This window comes from Trematomus bernacchii, unplaced genomic scaffold (genome assembly GCF_902827165.1).
Source record: "Trematomus bernacchii unplaced genomic scaffold, fTreBer1.1, whole genome shotgun sequence".
In the NCBI taxonomy this organism is placed as follows: domain Eukaryota; kingdom Metazoa; phylum Chordata; class Actinopteri; order Perciformes; family Nototheniidae; genus Trematomus; species Trematomus bernacchii.
This window is the reverse complement of record NW_022987588.1, coordinates 5,072,107-5,093,799: the sequence shown is the minus strand read 5'-3', so window position 1 is coordinate 5,093,799 and position 21,693 is coordinate 5,072,107. Positions and strand designations below refer to the sequence as shown.

Here is a 21,693-nt window from a genome sequence, read left to right as displayed (position 1 = left end):
GAGTGAAGTCTAATCTGACAGGACGGAGACACGCAGCTCCTCCCGCTGTGATGCAGCGGGAGGAAAACACACACTTCAAGTCAGATCATCACCCTTAGCTATTTAATTACCTCTCAACTAAACTAGTTATAAATATGTTTATTTTTTACTGTCGAGTCGTCATTACTGGATCAGCTGCTGCATGAGACAGACACTGACGCTGTGAGAAGAGAGGAAAAAGAGACAGGCTCCGTGTATTTTATTATTATATATCATTATATCGTCGTATTCATTGTTTTTTAAAGCTCAATAAATAACAATGAAGACCTTTGACCGGCACTTTTATAATTTTGTCCGGAAGATTGAAACTTTAACACACGTTGACCGGCGAAAAACTCTGCCCGGTTCCCTCGGCCCCCACCAGGAGAATAAACAGAAGTGCAGCCATGACAACCATTCTCTTCGTGCTTTTGTGGAGGAAGTTGCTGCTTTTGTGGAGGAAGTTACAGCGCCACGTACAGGCTCGGCATATGTACTGCAGCTTTTCCAGCGGTTGGATCTAAACGGAGCTGTCTCGTGTGGCAAGACACTATCCGGTGTATATTGCGTGTGGGCGGAAGCGTTAATCCTATGCGTTTTGCCGTATGCGTTCCCGTGGAGCCTGGGCCTAAGTCATTAACACGATTTTTTTTATCAAGTTCACATTGTAATGTCACTAATATAATGTTCATCGTCTCAAATCTTTCTGGTGTCTGATTTGGGGGGGCTGTGTAATTTCTGCAACTTTCTGAAAACACAGTCAAGGCGTGATTGGCCCGGCTGTGAAAGGAGCCAGGGTTTGAACTTCAACCTGTATCGCTATTTTCAATTATTTACACAACTACTTGTTGTGCTACACCATGACTGACTTTCAAGAGTGACTTTCTGCAAACGTACGTTCTGTTAACCCCTATATTTTTGACAAAATTGCCATAAAACATCTTTGGGCGTCCAGCTTTTAGCATAGCCTTGTTTCGGGGGTTTAAAAAAAATATATATAAAATCTATTTTTTATAGCATACCTTGTGAGAGGCAATAGAGAGTTTGCTTCTTTGAGTTGATGTGAGTGTATAAAGGGCGTTAGGGCCAGAAGGAGCATACTGACGCCTTAAGTGTGAAACAATGATCCAAGCCTTGAAGAGGATTGACTTTGTCTGGTCACTCATTTAAATTGTTAAACTAGTCAAGCATGCAATAAAAGACGTAATCAACCTTTAGTTATGTTGATTTTGTCGGATCACTTTGTAACGGCTGTCCTGCATGGTTAACAGATAACATTTATGACCTGCATTCAAATCACTATTTCATGTTCATTCAGTTGTGTGACAACAGAAACAGGGAATAATGAGACATTTAAATTCCACTGTTTTAAAACACAGTATAGGTGATTACATAGATCAGAAGATAAAGGCTCCTATTTTGCAGAGTAACCAGGCTGAGTCGCCTACTCTTAATACATGGCTGGCATGACGCATGGTTTTAATGTTTAATGGCAGACATTCTGACAAACAAAGAAGAGGTTTTTACACATAAACAGCATTTTCAAAATAAGCTTGCTTTGTGTGTACCTAACTCTAAGATTGCAGTGAGACATATGGGGATTCGGAGCAGCGTTTTCATGCATACACACAGAAGAGGAAGAAGTGAATGGTGAGCTCATTGCAGAGCCACAGGCAGTTCAAGCTGTGCGGCTAGAATGCAGATCAATATCATGGAAGGAAAGATTGAAGCGGGGCGAGAGGAAGAGTACACAGGTGGGAGGGAGATGCTGCACAAAAGTGAGCGGCAGAAATAATGTAAGAGAGATAAATACCAGATATGTTGTAACAGGCAACAGAAGAGGCATGGGAAGAGACACACATACAGAGAGATAAAGATAGCGATATGAAGAGAGAGATGGAGGAGGAGAGGAGACGAAGACTGCGAGGAAGAGATGAAAAGAAACAACGGCGGGCTAGATATAGCAAGGGATACGAGGCGGAGAGAAAGTTTACATGTGCAAGAGGAACAAGGTCACTGACAGAAATCTGGTGACATAGGTGATTAGTAGACAAGCTTATGAAGACAGCAGTAACCTAGTTATTGTAACTTTAGTTTGAGCACTTACTCAGAGCGGGAAATGCTCTTTAGCGCAGGAATGGTTGGGAAATGTTTGGTTTTATTAAGAGTTTTACAATAGGATTCTCAATTGAAAGCATTAGAAAAAAGGGTTACTATTCTTCAGATTCTTTCTCCAAACATTTCAGTCATAGTTGTAGCGCTTGCTCAGTAGGTAGCTCAGTTGTCAAGTCATCAGAAAGTTGGCGTTTTGATCCCCCTGCAGTCAAAGTGTACCATTTAACCTTTATTTGGGCAGGGTAGACCTGTATATGGAGACCTATGCTATGACAGTGGTACAAATGAATGTGTGAATGTTTATCACTCCTGATAAGCAGCTGGCACCTTGCACGGCAGCCTCTGCCTCCAGTGTATGTGTGACAGTGTTTTGACACTCGGAGCTCCCCATAGACAAACAATTGAAACCCCCACCCCCATTTCCTCCACCCTCACTCAGATCATAGACTGTATATACACTGTGAGCTTCAACTTTAGCCTGGTTTGTTGGCCTGTATTTGAATTCATCTAGAACAACTTTCTATTGTTTTTGTTTGAAATGTATGCACAGATTACTATCACTAGACTTATTTTAAGAGAATAACATTTTTTAAGGATTCTCAGGCCTGTTCAGAACTGGTATTAACAGTGATTTTCCACAAGTCTTTGTACGTTTCTGCATGAACGTGTGATTTATATTACAGTAACAACTGACACACACAATAAACCAGTAACAACAACTATTTTCCATTCAAATATGTAGCCTATTTTGTATATGCAAACGATAATGTTGTACACGTATCTTTGCATACAAAGCGGGGAAATGCGCTCACAAGCGGTCACTGAAGACGCGTGTGAGACACATTCTAATGGCAGGTGTCGTTTATTTGCATTGAACATCGGGTAATGACATACTCGGAAAGTCACAATGATATAGAGAAGACTTATAATGCTAATTTTCAGGTTCATATTTGTTTTAAAAAAATATCTTTATTTTTCTCATACTGCCTGTGCTGCAGAACCTCTTTTCACCATCTGTCTGAAACCAAAGCCAAGTCTGCTCTCATTGGTTAGCTGGCTGGCTCTGTTATGATTGGCCAACCGATTAGAGATGTCCTGCCCCTATAATGTACAATGTGTAGGAGCCCTAGCCCTAGAAGCGCAAGTGTTACATACTGATGTCGTTATGTTACAAAGTAAACAAAGGTGACAAATGAAGGTGTTTCAGGCAGTGGGGGGGGGGGGGGGGGGAGTGTTTGGGAGAGAAACTCAACTTTGAGATTTTGGCCTTTGCAGACAATTTACATGCACAAAAACCTATATAAAGCTCCTTATACACCGAGCCGATTTTCCGCGTCGATAGATGTTGTTAGATGTCTGGCCTTCGATGAGCGTCGTGTCGCCCTACTCAGATTGGTGTGTACTGCACCGTCGTGTATTTTCGGCCGTGCCGACACCTTCGGCCGCCGATTCGACATGTTGAATCGGGAGGCCGTCGGCCAAAGAAATCACTCTGATTGGCTGTTCAGCTAGCGAATCAGTGCATGAGAAGCGAAACGGAAGTGAGGGACCCAAAACAAACTATTAAGAAGGCAAATCTGAGATTTAATTTAACTCCAGCTCTCGACACAGGTTCGGGAAAGCCCCATGAGCTTCTCGCTGCAGAGTGAAAATGGAACGCACACGCTATCTGTTGTTTGTTTATATCACGCAGTCTGTTCTTCTTCTCTCGGTGTATCATGCAGTCTGTCTTCCGGTTGTTGCCTCTTTTGAATGACGAATACACACTACCGCCGCCTGCTGGTAAGGAGAGTTATTGCCACTCACACATGCGCAGTTCGTACGTGCAACTTGGCTGTCGGCTGAAGTCTTTGCGGTGTGTTCCAGTGCGACACATGGCCAAGACGCAGGAGACGTAAGGCGACGTGAGACGACGTTCCGTCGGGACGTGTTCTTTGGTGTCAGTTTGGTGTGTAAGAGGCTTAACACACTACAGAAAATGGAAACTCCCAACAATGATGATAGGGCCTCTTTAACAAGACAAACTCTAAATACTAGCTTCCTTTGCACCTGTCCCTTTTAATTTTTCAATTACACAAACATGAAGTTTATAGTGAGATTGTAGTTTGTAAGCTCACTACAGTTAGTCTCTGAGTGATGGCATACATCGCATCACTTCACACCTTCATATTGCAGAACTTGTTATTTAGCTATTAAATCCAAAATGCTTCTAAGTTCTTGCCAGCATTCAAGATGGCCTTAGGACACAGTTTTGCATTTGAAATACGCCTATGAAACGCTGAGAAGCACATAGGGTTATTAACAAAGTCGGAAACCAGAATCAAAGTTTGGGAATAACCTGCAAGGGACAAAGGAACAAGGAAAGTATATTTAGTGTCCTACACTGTCGCCACATCAGGAGGGGATCTCTTAATGGTGAGTATGAAGAGGAGGGACCCGTTCGTTGTGCACAAGGCATGCGAGCAGTGTATAAAGACCTGAGCCAATCCCTTTAAAACGCATGTAAATGCACCGCAGGCAAACAGCACGAGAGACAGGGTGAGGAGGAGTGGGGGGTGAGTCTGGTACGAAAGCGCAGATTTGTAGCGTTGAGTGAGGAATGCTTTGACGCTGTAACAATCCCCCCCAGCCCCCCCCACCACCTCCCCCCTTCTCTCCCTCACCACTCCTCTCCTCCGCCAATCTCGCACCTGATGTGTGGGGGCTGCTGGGAGTCGCATGCCAAGATGAATAACAACCGGCTGTTAGTCACGATAGAGCACGAACACACACGCCGCCGCCTGTCTCTCTCCCTCTCCTCCTCCCGCTCCCTCTCTCTCCGTCGTCTTCTTTCTCACCTTCCCTCTGTCTTTCTCCCTCTGACACACACAAACAGCATTTTCTCTGTGATTTACGAACACATTGAGATTCCATTTCACTCCTCTGTCTCTCTGTGTGTCTCTGCCGACTCACCACAGTGCAACATTGACATTTGGGTTGAAGGTCATACCACACATTCCAGTCTTCCACATTGTGCTCATGACCCGTTATCAACGTGGTTGGTGACACTGAGTAGATTGTAGTGTTTGTGCGTGCGTGTGTGTGTGTGTGTGTTTATGTGTGTGTATATGTGTGTATGTGTGTATATGTGTGTATGTGTGTGTATGTGTGTGTGTGTATATGTGTGTATGTGTGTGCGCGCGCGTGTGTGTGTGTGTGTGTATGTGTATGTGTATGTGTGTGTATGTGTGTGTGAACTGAGACCACAGTGTTTTTTTTCTTTCTGGTTCGATACCAGCTTTGGCTCATATCCGCAGATACTGCCAATGTTTGTAGATTGAGACAAATCTGTGGGGAATGCTATTGATTGTGGTGTTTATTGAAATGCAACTGTTAGACAATGCAGTTCAATTGTCAAAAAAAACTAAAACATTTATTCTTCATAAGATTCCCCTAAAAGCTCCATTTGTAACATATATAAAGAAAGAAAGTCGTAGTTATTTGTTATTTCAATATTTAAATAAGGGGATTTTGTTATCAGACCCAGCATTATTTATCGTGTAGATCAGTGCTTCTCAAACTTTTTTCAGTAATGTACCCCCTTTGAAACATTTTCTCAGCGAAGCACCCCCTGACCGACCCCGGACATTTTTGATAGAAAAAGCCTATATAAATAATTACAATATAGTAATGTTCTAAGGATATTTTCATCTTTATACATGAAAAAGAAGAATATAACGAAAACAAATTAAAACAGATTTGTCCAAGGAGTTTTTCAATTGAAGTAATATTTAACAAACCAATGAACAAAACGATATATTATGAAAAACTATAAACTACAATACACAAATTTGACATGTTTATATGAGGACCCCCTTAGTGGTTCTAGGAATATTTTATATAACTTATTGTACTAAGATTATTTTTGTAATCATGCATGGTATTTTTTTAATTAACCTTTTTATTTATTTTTATCTCACGTACCCCCTGCAGTACCCCAACGTACCCCTAGGGGTTCGCGTACCCCCATTTGAGAATCACTGGTGTAGATGATTCATAAACACTTGTGACAGATGGTACCGTTCAATTTGGAAAGTTAAATAGTCTAATTATAAACTCTGGAGCGAGGAACTGATAAAACCAGATTACACACAGAACACTAAGAATTATTAAAACTTTATTTTTTACATAATGTTTATGAAATTAAGATGCATTCGAAATATTTTAAAGGCTACAATTAACAGTGATTTTATTCATTAATAACCTGATTTGCAATTAATATCTCAATCTCTAAACTGTCAAAAAGAAATAGTGCTTGACCAACAGCACAAAACCAAAACATTTAGTTTCCGATCACATAAAACTAGCTTCAGAACCTAAAGGCACGGACACACCAAGCCGATTTTGGCCGTCGGTGGGCGTCAGGCCGACGATGAGCGTCGACACGCCCTACTCAGATTGGTGTGTCCTGCACCGTAGTGTCTTTTCAGCCGTGCCGACGCCTTTTTCGGCCGAAAACCCGCCGTCGGCCAAAGGCAGTCGGCAAAATAAATCACTCTGATTGGCTGTTCAGCTAGCGAATCAGTGCATGAGAAGCGAAACCGAAGTGAGGGACCCAAACAAACTATTAAGAAGGCAAATCTGAGATTTCATTTAACTCCAGCTCTCGACACAGGTTCGGGAAAGCCCCATGAGCTTCTCGCTGTAGAGTGAAAATGGAACACACGCTATTTGTTGTTTGTTTATATCACGCAATCTGTTCGTCTTCTCTCGGTTATCACACAGTCTGTCTTCCGGTTGTTGCCTCTTTTGAATGACGAATACGCACTACCGCCGCCTGCTGGTAAGGAGAGTTATTGCCACTCACGCATGCACAGTTCGTACGTGCTTCTTGGCTGTCGGCTGAAGTCTTTGCGGTGTGTTCCAGTGCGACACATGGCCAAAACGCAGAGACGCGAGGCGACGCAACAGTCGGGGTCCGTCTGTGTAAGTTATTTGGTGTCAGCTTGGTGTGTCCGGGCCTTAAGGGTCGCCGGTTCAAGTCCCCAAAGAACCAAATACAGCGTGTGGACTGGTGCCTGGAGAGGGGCCAGTCTGCCTCCTGGTGAGGTGCCAGATCCCCACACTGATCCCCTGGAGCTGAATATATAATAGCTGCCCACTGCTCCTAATACTAAGATGTGTAAAATGCAGAGACTTAATTCCCCTGTGTTTGCTGTGTCCCATTAACAAGTTGATTACATTCTAGGCTTGTCAATAAGCACTTGAATTGCTGCTGACAATGGATAGCAAATGTAAGCAGGGTATCACACTAAACTAGGATGGAAATAAGGTAAACATCAACATATTATAATTGTCATTGTGAGCATATTGACATTCTGACATTGATATTTAAAGAGGCCATATTATGCTTTTTGGGGTTTTCCCTTTCCTGTAGAGTGTTATAGGTTTTTGTACGTCTCCATTGGACTATTGCCTTGGAACATAGTGACATCACTACATAACACTCGCGCTTCTATTGGCTAGCGCTCAAACATTGTAGGTGATATGATAAGGGGAGGAACTTTTTAGACACATCTCTAAGCGGTTGGCCAATCGCAACAGAGCCAGCTAGCTAACCAATCAGAGCAGACTGGGCTCTTGTTTCCGACAGAGGGTGAAAAGAGGCAGCATGAGAAAAATAAAGACCTTTTTTTAACATTAACCTGTTAAGCACCAAGCCTGTTTTTCATGTTTCAGGCTCGAAAATGACATGCCCAAAACAAATGACTACAACTTAACTTCTAAAAGGGTTATATGAATAATTTCTTTTATCAAAGCAAGGTTACATCTGTGAGTTGGATGTAGAAGTGTCAGAATCAATATAGATGTTTTTTATTTTAAAGAAAATTCAGATTTTACATAGTAAAAAACTGTAAATTATAGTGTCCGTCCAAATATTCTTTTTTACTTATAGTGAAAACTACCCTTGGATGATGGGTTAGTAGACTAAAAGCTTTAGGAATCCAAAGTACAACATATAATAAGTACCCTGTATGAAGATTGACGCAAAACAAGTGATATTTGACCTTTTTAGAGAGGTTTAGCCAAAACCACCCCACCTCTAAGGTGATTTGGGTGAAAATGTTTTTTTTTCCATATCTCTGGCCCCCCTTGGTCGATTTGGATGGTTGACACCTCTTTCTGACCGTTAGAGCCAATAGAATCGAAGGGGGAGGCCCCCACACACACTTCCCGCATGCAGGTTTGCACCAGAGTGAAGCGATCTCTCGCTCTGACATTTGGAAACGAAAAAGCAGTTTTATTGCTTATGGATTATCAGAAATCATTTCAAAGAGGACACAGACACATTGGATTAACCTATGGATTAACTGCAGCATCGTTTTTTTATCGTTTTAATGCCATTGAAGACCAGTTTTGACCAAGGTAAGCCATGTTAGCGTTTCTAGCTACCTAGCTCCACATGTTCTGATGTACGCTTTCGTTTATAGCGTCGCAAATGTTTATCACAGAGTGTTGAGGTTTTTTACACAGATTCTGTGTCTCCAGGAGATGCTAATGCATGTGCATCTAGGATAAGTAATAAGGGAGTTATGAGTGAGTTTAGCTGCAGTGATAGGTTACATTCTTTCGCTCGTGGCTAATTCAGAGGCTGAGTGTTAGCATTGTGGGGGTTTTTTGGAGAAAAAAAAATTAAAAAGATCAGTTAGCTGAGTTTCTTCCCGTTACATGGATATAAAACATTCATAGTTTATTAAATATTAAGATTCCTTAGACGTTGTTTCCTGCAAATGACGCGTTTATCCGCCCGGTACCGGGGGGGGGGGCGGTGCGTAACAGGTTAAAGCATGTAAACACGTCACAGTAGAGGAACAAAATACAGATATGAACCTGAAAATGAGCATGAATACAGCATCACAGAGCCACCTGGCTAAACACTCTTCTGTTCTTAAGGGAAAATGACTTGGGGATGTATTCAGACATGATCAATTTGTTAAATTCCTGACAAATGTATGGAGTGATGTGCATGTCCTAACAGGGCTATAGATGTATGTGTGTGCAGCTGCTGTACCTGCATGCCAGTAGGACTCAGTAGGCTCCACCAATCCCTGTCCAGGCCGAAGACAAAGGCGTTGGCCAAGCCGTGGAGTGGTGCTGACAGGACGTGCAACAGGGTGAGCGAGAAGGATGGATCCTTTGGGTAGAAGGCATTATGGAGTCTGTAGGAGGAGAGAGCGAAACAGAGGGAGTATTGAGTTCATCCATTTCAAAGTTGTAAATAAAGAGACAACCTGCGAGAGAGCTTCAGCGGTGAGGTTGAAGTAATCGAAAGAGAAGTCAGAAGGAGTAGAGAGGCAGCAACAGGAGAAAGAAGGGTAAAGACAGAGAGCGAGAGGTTGATAGACAGAGCCACAGCAAAGGGGAGAGAGGACAATTGAGTGACAGACTGAGGGACAGGGTGAGAAGAAGAGGTAATGAGAGCAGGCGGCAGAGGCAGAGAAAGAGAGGGGGAGAGAAAGAAAAAAGGGTAGGGCGAAAGAGCGAGTGAGCTTTATATCAGCGTTTAAGAGCCCATTAGGCAGCGTGAGACGGCTGGGCTGACACATTCTTGGCTGCCGCCTCGACAGCACACAGCACTTTACAAGGACAGGGAGAAGAGTAGCGCTCAACTCCTTTCTTTTTCTCTCATCTCAGTTTCCTGCTTCTCCTGACCACAAATTCACCATCCCATTTTCTCCTTTTTTTTCATTCCACACACGTTTTCTACAAACGGCCCTTCCCCCCCCCCTTCTACGCTGTCTCTCCCATTTATTTGCATTCGGTTCCATCTGTCTGGATATCTCATTTTCATCTTGACTCATGAGGGCGATCCTCGAATCTTTTCTTTTCAATTCCCCTCGCTGTGCCCATCTCCCCGGGAGCCTGGGGCATCACTGGAAGGAGAACCTGATATTGTGTGGTGTGGCTGCAAACTAATGGCTGCCTCCGAGAACGATGCTGCTTAGCCATTAACCCTGGATTAACCCTGTATTAGCACTGCTCGTTGGGTTAGCCCGCCGCTAATGTCTTTTATTGATCTATTAGCGAGAGAATCAAACCGCACACAGCTCATAGCGTTTTCCCCCTGTGGTCCTGGGTGGGGTGTGTAGACTGAACTAAGTGGCCGTGGTGGTTGACCTCGGGGTCCTGAAAGTCTTCCCTGAGCACCTTGTGCCCCGAAGGGAAGGGAGATACAAAACCAACCATTTGAGGAAGAGAACCACTGTTGTGGTTACAAGGAGTTACGTGAGACACCACAGTCACTCATCTCCTTGTGACTGACAGTCAGAGGAGGAAACACATCTTCAGTCTAAAATGAGAATGGTTTTGTTTTACTCTTAACACCAAAACTGTTATATTTCAAACTATTCTTCCAATTAAAAATGTTACAACAGTGTTGCCAATAGTGTGACAGCATTGAAACAAACACATTGATACCAGTCAAGATACAACACATCTGGCAGAGCTATGACTTTAAAGTTAAAAGAATGAACAATACAATTTTGATGGAAACTATTCCAACATTGTGACAGTCTATTCCATCAACCAAACACAATATTTCTAACAATAATGTCAGCAACAAAACAACATTAGTATGCAATAATAATGTAAGATTTTTTCTGTTCCATGTTTGACGGTTAGCTAAATTGTCCATATTTTTTTCAAAGCATAAATCAAGCATTTAAAATATGCACAATAAATTCACTCAATACGTACACTACGGCATTCAAGGTGCAGACGCTAGGAATAATAGAGTATTACTTTGATGATTGTTTCAAGGCAGTTTCCAGTTGTGTCGCCATGACTATATTAAGAAAACCGCTAACACCAACCCCCAAGGAAGATTGCTGGTCCTGAGGCCCTTTTTTAACAACTTCCGTTTCAGTCGTGTGATACACAAAAGTACATTTTCCAATTGAATCACAATGGGAAAGAGACATCTGTAAATCAGCAAAAAAAGCAAATGCGATATTTTCCCTTCTCCAATCATGTGAATAAGCCGAGACGAGAAGCTAGGAGGCGGGTTTAGGTGAAACACTGGGGCAAGTACTTCATAGGCTAATAAATGCAGAGGATCAAAGGATGATACAGGTAATGATATCACTTAGTAATTGAGCCATTCAGCTTCATTCAACTCCTGAGCAACTTTCATATGGAATGAAAAGCAGCCGGCCTCCTACTCTGCGTCCAGTTCTATTTATACATCCATGGCCTACACTGAGCATTGGTGCCAAAAGTGAGTCGAGTCGAACCATGCACTAGAAATAAGGCATGAGGAAGCACATCATTAGGATCCATTTGACAGCCTTTAAAAACCCAGTGAGAACTGCAGGTGAACAGCGCAGAAGATGATTATGGAGATTCTTCCTCAAATCTGGTTATAATCCTCTCTTATCCTCTTTTACAGCACAAGGTTTCAAGGTTTATTGGCCACTAATCTTTCTCCATTTACCCTCCAACTAGCTCTTGAAAAGTTGTGACAGGGGAAGAAAGTTGGGTTGGCTGAAAGTTGCAGGCCAATCCATAATGAGAACCTACCTGCTTTAAGTCATTTGGGGTAATGGTGTCAACTAAATGCCTAAATGTGGCATAAAATAAAACAAACAGTGCAGCTTGTGGAGACCAAAGTGGCGTGTCCTGGCACTTGTCGGAGTAAGGACCATTTCGGAGCGACGCTGCCTATTTTCTGGGTTAGCCTACTGCTGTATCTCCGAGGACCAGACCAGCTGCTGCTCACATTCATTTCACTTCCCATTAAAGGTGAAATAAATCAGGAGTCCCCACACAACCTCCTTAGAGACACAGGAAACACACACACACACACACACAAACATGCACACGGAGGAAGTCGGACACATGTGGACATGCAAAAACACACACATGCACATCATGGTCTGTGCGTAGGTGGGTACACACAGTATAACGTAGGTCATGTGCATTGAGGATGTCAGGTGGAGAGGAAATGCTGTGGATGTGCGTTTGTGTGTGTGTGCGTCTGCCATTGTGTGTGTGTGTGTCTGTGCGTGTGTGTTTCTCTGACAGCGCAGCGGTGAGAGTGAGTGGGTCTGTGTGAAGGGGGGCTATTTCTGGCGTCTCATTTTTTTTTCCTGCTGCCGCAAAGAAATGCGATCGGCGTCCGGGAAACGAGAGCTGGCAGCAAGCAATCATCTGCCTGCCACACACACACACACACACACACACACACAGCACCTCGCAGCGCCGAGCAACACGCGCCATGGCAACGGAACAGCCGCAATTAGAGCCGAAGAGCCTTTCCCCTCCATCGAGGGAGAGCGAAATGAAAGGAGGAAAGAAAGAGCAGGCGAGAGAGAGAGAGAGAGAGAGAGAGACAGGAAGAGGGGAGGGGAGGGAGGCAGGGGGGAGACGAGTGTCAAAGAAACGGCACCGCACAGGAAGGAGAGAGGGAGAGGAAAGGAGAACACGATAAAGAGGTGAGAATGTGCAAGAGGGAGGCTGCGAAGGGAAACGAGGGCCGAGAGCAATGGAGGAGGAGGAGGAGGAGGAGGAGGAGGAGGAGGAAGGGCTAAAGGAGTGAGACTGAAAGGAAAATACTAAAAAGCAGAGGAGGTAAAGAGCTAGGTAGAGGAGGGGGAAGAGATATCCAAAAAGACAGATTGCAAGACATGAGCGAGACAAACAAAAGAGATTACGTGCGAGAGAAACCACGATAAGACGAGGGGGAGAAAAAGAGGCGAGGAGGTTAGATAGAGAGAGACGGGTGGAGGCGTGTGGAGAAGGAGGAGGGGGGGGGGGGGGGGGGGGGGGGGGGGGTGGGCTGCTTCTCCTGTGTGAGCCGGGCTAATGAAAGATGAATGAGGGAGGCAGTGGTGGGAAGGAGAGTGTGGCTGCGGGCGATGCCTGGCTGAGCTGCTGAGCTGCTGGGTGTGTGTGTGTGTGTGTGTGTGTGTGTGTGTGTGTGTGTGTGTGTGTGTGTGTGTGTGTGTGTGTGTGTGTGTGCGGCGCAGTCGAGTGAGTCTCACAATTGGCTGACTGGTGTTGGACAACAGGGATGATATTGTGTGTACTGTATGACTCGGGAGCAAGCGGTCAACAACAATAAACACACTCGCACGCTCACACCCACGCACACAGCAGCAGCAGGCGCATGTAGCTTTCAGTGGAAGCCTGTTGCCACCTGTACGCATGAAGTCAATCATTAGTAACCGCACGGCGTCTCCGAGCCTTGCTCACTTATTCAGACCTTCCATCTATCATGCTGTCAGTCACTCTTTGAACCCGTCTCTCTCCCTCACCCTCCAGATTCGCTGCAAAATCCCTCATCTGCTGCCTCTCCCTATCTCTTCCAATATCCCACCCTGCCAGTCTATACCACTTTCCAGGCATCAATTTCTCTCCATCAGAGTTCACCTTTTTTGTCTGCATCTAATTGTTGTGGCGAACATCCTCGGAGCTGTGGGAAAGGCGTACTGTAACGGCTTGGATGAGAACTCCCTCCAGAGAGTGGAGGGCGGCCAGACAGAGAAGTCATCCTGACCCCGACTGCACTTCTTCTTCTTCTTCTCTTCGACGGACTGACTGCTTTTTTTTCGTTCTTCCTCCAGACGAATCACATGCTTCGCAGTGCCAAAACAAGTCCCTAGTGCAGCTGCTGACAGCAGATCTGAACTTTTATCTGACTAAAAGGGATAATTCTGCCAAAACGAGCTTAATCCTTCGACACGGGGGCAAGGTCAGAATGTGATCCAATGTGATTTTCATGAAACACTCTTAAAGTTTGACTACATCCAGATATGACAATAAAGGCATGAATACATAATCAAACTGAACATTTGATTTCAACCTTCATTTCTGAGGATAATACAATTTGTGTGCACTATTTAGGGATTTATAGATGATACTTCAAGGTTCAAGGTTCTTTATTGTCAAACTAACAATAAAGAACCTTGAACATTGAAAATCTTAGGTCACAGGCTTCTCCAACAATGCAACATAATAATATAGATAGTAAAAGTAATTATTATGTTGCATTGTTGGAGAAGCCTGTGACCTATTCAACGACATCATTTCTACATAAACTATGACCACCTGTGGTGATACTTACTGTAGAGTGTACTACCTGCAGAGTGCTTTAAACTCAAGAGACCATTTTAATGCACTATTTAATTAAATGTAGGTCCAATTAATGACAAAATAACCAACATTTCCCAGAAACAAACACAAGTATAACAATTAACTAGAAATTGCCACAGCTCCAAGACGTCTAATTATGCTGCATGATGCTTTGCGCCATGATGGCTTCTATCAAATTTGCAGTAAGAATCAAAATCCCTACAAGAATGATCGGATTAATGCAGTTTTAACTCGCAAACATTTTAAGATATAAAAACGACATGTTCTACTCAATGATTGACATTTAATCAGGAGAAAACCTGAGGTGTGGATACACAGGTTCCAAAGGTTGTGTGGGTTTACAACTTGTTACTTGAGAATGTGTGTCGGCCTTGAGGACAGGCCTTTTATTGTCCAGTGGCAACATGTGATCAGCCACTCAAATGTGCATAAAGCTTTGATGCTTGGGAACTCTGCAGCAAATGGTGTGCTCTATAGATATGGACAGCATAGGGTCAACACGGGGATTTTCCATGACGGTCACAGGCATGACTCCCATTATACACCAACCCACAGATGCACACATACTGTGCGACAACAAATATTTCCGGAATCGGTCAGAAACAAGCAAACGGACCACATACAAAAACACACAAAAACATGTGAGCCTGCACACCTGCACGGTTGCGCTCACATACACTGACAGACAAAGAAACACACAGACCTTGGGGACAGAAGCGGCTAACGTTCAGAAAAAAAACCCAAACAAAGAGACATCCTGTTTCCTGGAACACAACACCACTCAACCCTCAGTGCTCCGAGCAGCCAGCAGAACACGCACACAAATACATACACACGCAGAAAATCAGTTCGTTGTCCATCACTGCGTATGTTTTTCCTTGATCCTGATTAATGTACCGGCGTGTGTCTGTGTGTCCCGCGATGCCACTGGGCTGTGATTTTGAGTGTGGGTGCACGTGATTTTATGCTTGCGAGTGGCTGTGGCCAGAAGTGTGTGTGTGCTTGTGACACAGAGAGGGAGGGAGGGAGGGAGGGAGAGCAGATGATAGAGTAGGCTTTAGCGATTCCCTGGAGTGTGAGGCAGCGTTTACGGCACTCTCAGAGCAGCCAGAGTGATGAATATTTAAAGACGTGCCTGAAAGAGCAGAGGGGGGGGGGGGGGGAGCAGGGTGTGTGTGTGTCCGTGTTTATGTGCGTGCATGCGTTAGTGTTTGCATGCGCTTGTGAATGTGTGCACATGCCTAAGTGTGTGTGAGGGACGTTATCTCGTATCTCCTATAGCATTTGTGTGTGCTACCATCTATGAATGTATGTGCCTGTCTGTAGTTGGTATGCCTATGTAAGCTATATGTAGGAGTATAGTCAATTTATATAGAGCCATTCTCTTTATATGTGTTATAATGTGTAAGTTTGTCTACGAGTATTTTGTGTCTGCATATTGATTTACACTCATGCAAATGTATATTTTTCTGTCTACAAAAAAAGTCTACTCGGTTATTAAATCTACAGTGTCTATGTGTGTGTCCAGACTATACGCAAGTGCCTGCCCTGTGTGTGTGTGTGTGTGTTTGCACTTCACACAGCCCTGTAGGCCAGCTCTCTGTCTCGCTAAATGGGGATGAATAGCAGAGCGTCGCCGCTGCTCAACAGGAGACGAATGGCTACGGGGCTTTCTGTCTCCAGTTACACACCGATCACTGCCTGAGACGCTCACACACACACACACACACACACACAGGGGCACAAACAGGAATGGTCATCTATCCACCTAAATGTTATCTGGGCTGCACACCCACATGTAGCTGAGCTATCATGTGGGCAATCATGGTGTTCAAAGAGCATGACATCTGACACCACAAACGTCTTCTGACTTTGAGGATTTTTGTGTTGTATTTCAATAGCAGTAAAACGAATGTCAAATATAATTTGACCATCCAAACTGATAATTAGAACTTTCATCCTATGTGCTTTCTTAATGGGATTGTAGTGTATGAAATTATATTTAAATGTAGCAAATCCAGTCATGAAAACCCAGAGAATCACTCTCGTACCAAATACTTGCAAGCTATATCAAACTGAAAACGTATTTTTAATAAATCACAGCCAATTGAATTTGAGGAGATGGATAAATAACAAAGGTTTGCAGAGATAAGAGTTGGAAACTTGCATACTGCCTTTCAGCATCTGAGGAGCTCAGTGGTTCAAGTAAACAAAACACCAGGAAAGATATTAGGGTATACAGTACAAACCACACACCAGCCTACACACACCGAGGCACAAACACGCATCCCCACGCGATGAATGCAAGATATTCCGAGAGGCGAGGAATGGAAGGAAGGGAGTGAGAGAAAGAAAAGAGAAAGCAGGAGTGAGAGAAAGAGAAAGAGTGCATCCTGGGATGCAGAATGCCAAATACAGTGAGATAAGAGTTAATGTATCCCCCCCAGCCCCCTCTTCATCCCTCTCGTTTGGCTCTCTCTTTCTTCCTCCCTCCATCCATCCCTCCCTCCTCCTCCTCCGCCTCCTCCTCCCCGTTTGCTTTGAGGGATGAATAATAACTGCTGCTCTGAGATTTCCTCCCTCGTTTTTCAAAGCGCAGAACGGAGATGGGGAAGGTCTGCCTGGCCCGGGCTGCGCGTGCGGGCTGGAGCACACACACACACTAAAGCAGGGACGCACACACAGATACGCGCACACACACACACACACACACACGCACATCGTCTTGTTCTCGCTGCTCGCCTGGAGCAGAGAAATCAGATCTCCTCCAGAGAAAGACGGGGGGGGGGGGGGTATGGGCGCTGTAGGGAGCCCATACAAAAAAATCCCCTGCAAGCACGTATAGGGCTGTGCACATCACAAAACCCACACGCAGCATCGAGGGAAACCAAGAATAACTAGGAGGATGCGAGCTGCCTCCTGGAGCGACAGGGTGAACTCAAGGTTGGAGACAAATCACCGGTTCAAGCCCCGCCGCCAGGGCCAATCCATCCACGCTGAAGCACCCCTCTGCCGGGCACGTAACGCTGATTGCTTAAAGGCATCTATAGTTCTCCCGCCGTGTGCCGTGCTTTGGAGCTCAGGGCTTGGAGAGAAAGCCTTGAAGATGAGAGGAAAAGCAGACACTAAATGGGGATGCCAGTTTATTTGCGCTTGGTGTCAAAAGGGGAACGTGGGGTGGCGAGGGGGGGGGTGTTTAAGCACAGAGCGCAGAGTTCTCGTAAAAAAAGACAAGCAGGCTGTCCAGGAGGAGCACTTGCACGTCAAGCTGCGACGCGCCGCGGAAATCAGCAGCTAGGTTTCAGAGGAGAGGGCTTATTTATGCAAACAGGCGTACAAGCGCGCACAGTAGGAATCTAGACAAGCCTTGTAAACAAACACACACCCACACCATAAAGCACACAGGGGAGGCGATGTGAGAAGCAGACTGTGAAAACTCTAGTCGTGCCCGAGCAGTGCTTCCACACACACACACACACACACGCACACACACGCACGCACACACACACACACGCACACAAACGAGCTGCGAGAGAGAGATTGAAGTGGCGAATAGGGACGGAAAAGAAGGACAAAGAGAGAAGAGGAGAAGGAGGAGGGATAAGTGCGAAGGTGCGAGTGTCTGGTGCTACTTTTGTGTTGCCAAACGAGGACACGTCAATGAGTGAGAGAGAGAGAGAGAGAGAGAGAGAGTGTGTATGGTAAAAGGGTCTATAATGACTCGAACCATGCGTGTGTGTGTGCGAGCGCGGGCGAGGAAAAAAGTAGAACCGCTTTCCCATTTCAATTCGCAACAGCTGGTGTCGAATTAACACATTTACCAGTGTGCATTTGGAACAGATTAAAATTGTGTGTGGCGTGTGACTGTCTCTACGTGTGTGTGTGTGTGTGTGTGTGTGTGTGTGTGTGTGTGTGCGTGTGTGTGTGTGTGTAAGCAGATGAGGGCCAAAACAAGAGTGTGTTTGTGTGTGGGAGTGTCTGTGTATTAACGCAATGGATCAGGGCAGGAGGGACAGAGAGAGGGAGAGAAAGAAAGAGAGAGCAGCAGGGAGGGATGTAGAGAAGGGGGGAGAGAAAGAGCGAGAGAGCGAGAGAGAGCTCTACCCAACGGCTTTAGCTGCTGCCCTGGGCCGTCTCTCTAAGCCCTGTTTAGGAGGCTTTGGAGCTCAGATAGAAATAATCCCCCACTCAGACACACACACACACACACACGATAGGCATGCACACACATAATAAAAATAAAAATGCACACACGCGTACATACACAAACACGCGGGAATGCTCACAAACAGACACGCAAGTCGAGGCGAAAAAACAAGTGCGCACATAGGCCTACGAGGCAACAAGCAGCGACAGCACATTCGCCTTGACACGAAACCAACCACCCGCCTACACACACGAGCAGAAACACACACACACACACACACACACACACACCGAGGCTGCTGCTTCCGCACGGCAGAGCACAGCGACATCAGCACGGCACCGTGACAAACACTTTACACACTCCAGCACTCAGCAGAGGGGAGGGATAGAAGGAGAGATTGGAGAAAGAGGGGAGGAGGACGAGGCGGAGGAGGATATGAGCCAGGGAGGGAGGTGAGTGAGCAGGGGAAGAGGGAGGGGAGGCTAACAAATTAATAGGAGCCGGAGATATACACAGCCAGCGCTGCAAACGGGGGAGGTGGAGAGGGAGGAGGAGGAGGGGGTGGAGGACGACGACGACGACGTGAGAGCAATTCATTCCCGTTTTCTCCTCGTTCGCTCTCTGGAGGAAGGCTGCGCGAGCGAGCGTATTTGCTCAAGAGAAGGGGAGGGCGGGGGAGGAAGAGAGGGGGCTTTGTTTGGCAGAAGAGAGGAAAAGTGGAGTAGGAGATTCTCACGTTTTTTAATTATTATTATTTGGTTTATTATTATAGAATTAAATGAATTGACTATGTGCATTATCCTGCACAGAAATCATTAACTCACCTTTTTCTATTGTTCTGTGTATTACTTTGTTTTTTTTTATTTAATTAATTCTCTAAAATGTTTATTTGTTTTCCTTTTAAAGAAAACATTTTATTCTTGGTTCAAAATGTTTATGAACTTACCGGTACATTCCAAATGTATAATTATGTTAATTGTACAAAGCTTTGGCAATACTGCATGTCATTATAGTCATGCTAATAAAGCTTTGAATTGAATGGATTGTGGTGACATAAAAACACAGAAGGAAAAGGTGTCGGAAAAAAAGAGGGGAAATAATTAAGACGTGAGGAAGAGGAAGAGAAAGTGACAGGGAGGGAGGGGGGAGAGGAAAGGGGGGGGGGGGGGGGGGGGGGGGGAGTTGTTTTGGGGTTTGCACAGGATGCAGTTTGTCATCTTCATCAGCCGACAGTTGGGGGGGGGGAGAGAGGGAGGAGGGATGGTGAGGTGAAGGAGGAGGAGGAGAGGGGTGAGGTGAGGGGGGGATGGGCGGTGTTTAAGCGGAGCCTTTGAGAGACGTTGACCCTGTAATTGACCTGTGTCTCCGCCTACATCGCCGGGGCGACAAGCAGAGCCGCTGCAGCTAATCACTTAGTAACCCTGACCTGTCAATCACACCGGTCTCCGCGTGGAGGAAGGGAGGGAGCGGCAGCAAATGAAAGAAAGAGGGGGAGAGAAAGAGAGAGAGGGGGGGGGAGGAAGGGAGTAATAACAGCACCGAGGTTATCATTTACTGGACTGCTCGCTTCCCTCAGCCGATGAAGCCCTGGTTTTAAAAAAAGCCAATAAAATGCTCTGTGCCTCGAACACACACAATCTCCTCGTGCTGCTAGAGAGAGAGAGGCTTTCTGAGAGTTCAGATAAGAGGGAGCAAGAGAGGGGAGGCGGGTGAGGTAGGGAGGGGTGACGGGTTGAGGAGAGATAAGATAGCTGCATAGTGAAGCCAACATGCCAATAAAACAACGGAGCGCTGAGTTTATGTGCTGTATAGGTGTTGTGTGTGTGTGTGTGTGTGTGTGTGTGTGTGTGTGTGTGTGTGTGTGTTACCTGTTGATGAGGGGGAAGATGGACACCACCAGGTAAACGGAGGGATACCACTTCAACGGTTTGATCTCCTCGGCCAAGGAAACCTGGAGGAGAGAAAAGTGACTGCTGAGAAACGTAATACTCACATTAACACCCTTGTCTCTCAACACACACACACACACACACACACACACACACACACACACACACACACACACACACACACACACACACACACACACACACACACACACACACACACACACACACACACACACACACACACACACACACACACACACACACACACACACACACACACACACACACACACACACACACACACACACACACACACACACACACACACACACACACACACACACACACACACACACACACCACACACACACACACACACACACACACACACACACTTCTTTACTTAACTTGAAGATCTTTGCACTTATGCAAACAACAAAGGCCAATTTAAACCCTAATAAAATATTAACCTGCTGATAATACGCAATATCCACACAGTTATGAGGAGAAACGGGGATTCCAATTAAACTGGAAGCCAATACTTATGCCGTAATGTGAAGGGGGGGGGGGGGGGGATGGATTCAATATCTGGTGGCCGGGCGGGCAGGAAGACGGAGAGATGCGGCAGCAGCAGCAGCAGCTCTAAGCCGAGGAGGGGGAGTGCTTTTACAAGCCGTTATCTAATTCCCCGGGGAGGAGGACTCTTGCGCCCGGAAGAGGCTGAGAAGCGCGGCCCCTGGATCGATTTTCCGTGCTGTGCTGTTTTTCCACCCCTCCTCCTCCTCCTCCTCCTCCTCCTCCTCCCCCCCTAGGCTAGAGCGCAGTAGCAGCGCAAAGCCTCCCTCCCTCCTCTCTCTCTCTCTCTCTCTCGCTCTAACACACACACATAAAGTGGAGGCCAGGAGGCAGGCCCACGAGCTCTGGTCTCTACCCCCACATGCTGGAAATTAATTACTCACCAGAAAGACCCCGAGGCGCGCAAGCTCTAACGCAGGCATTTTAAACAATTCAAATGAAAATCACGAGAGCCCCCCGGAGGTATTTCTTCTTTTGTGTGTGTGTATGTGTGCTCGCACGTTGAATATGTTGACAATAAGAGCCACATTTTCACCGTGTAACGTATACTGGCTGTATGTGATCAGCTGAACAGAACTCGGTCGTGTTTCCACATCACAGCCGGTTACAGCATAAACCCAAAGGCAAGCATTAGGCTTAGCCCTATTAATGTCTATCATGATGGGGAGCTCTGACATCACCGGACATGTCAAGCTCTGCCTATTGTCATCTCAAGTGTGTGTGTTTGCCTGGTGTGTGTGTGTGTGGGATGATTGTGTCATTGGAAGAGAGGAAAAGGGCAAGCCGCGAGCCTGAAGGATGCTAAGTGGAAAAGAA

General features: G+C 45.5%; 1 protein-coding gene across 1 annotated transcript in view; it reads right to left on the bottom strand.

Annotated features, from left to right (window-relative positions):
* Window positions 1-21,693, bottom strand: part of si:dkey-100n23.5 (cyclic AMP receptor-like protein A) — a 50,247-nt gene that overhangs the window by 3,003 nt on the left and 25,551 nt on the right. Inside the window, exons 11-12 of the mRNA XM_034128575.1 lie at window positions 20,281-20,363; window positions 9,185-9,332 (exon numbers count right to left, since the gene is read on the bottom strand). Coding sequence (XP_033984466.1) covers window positions 9,185-9,332; window positions 20,281-20,363 — 231 coding nt within the window. The remainder of the gene's footprint in view (window positions 1-9,184; window positions 9,333-20,280; window positions 20,364-21,693) is intronic.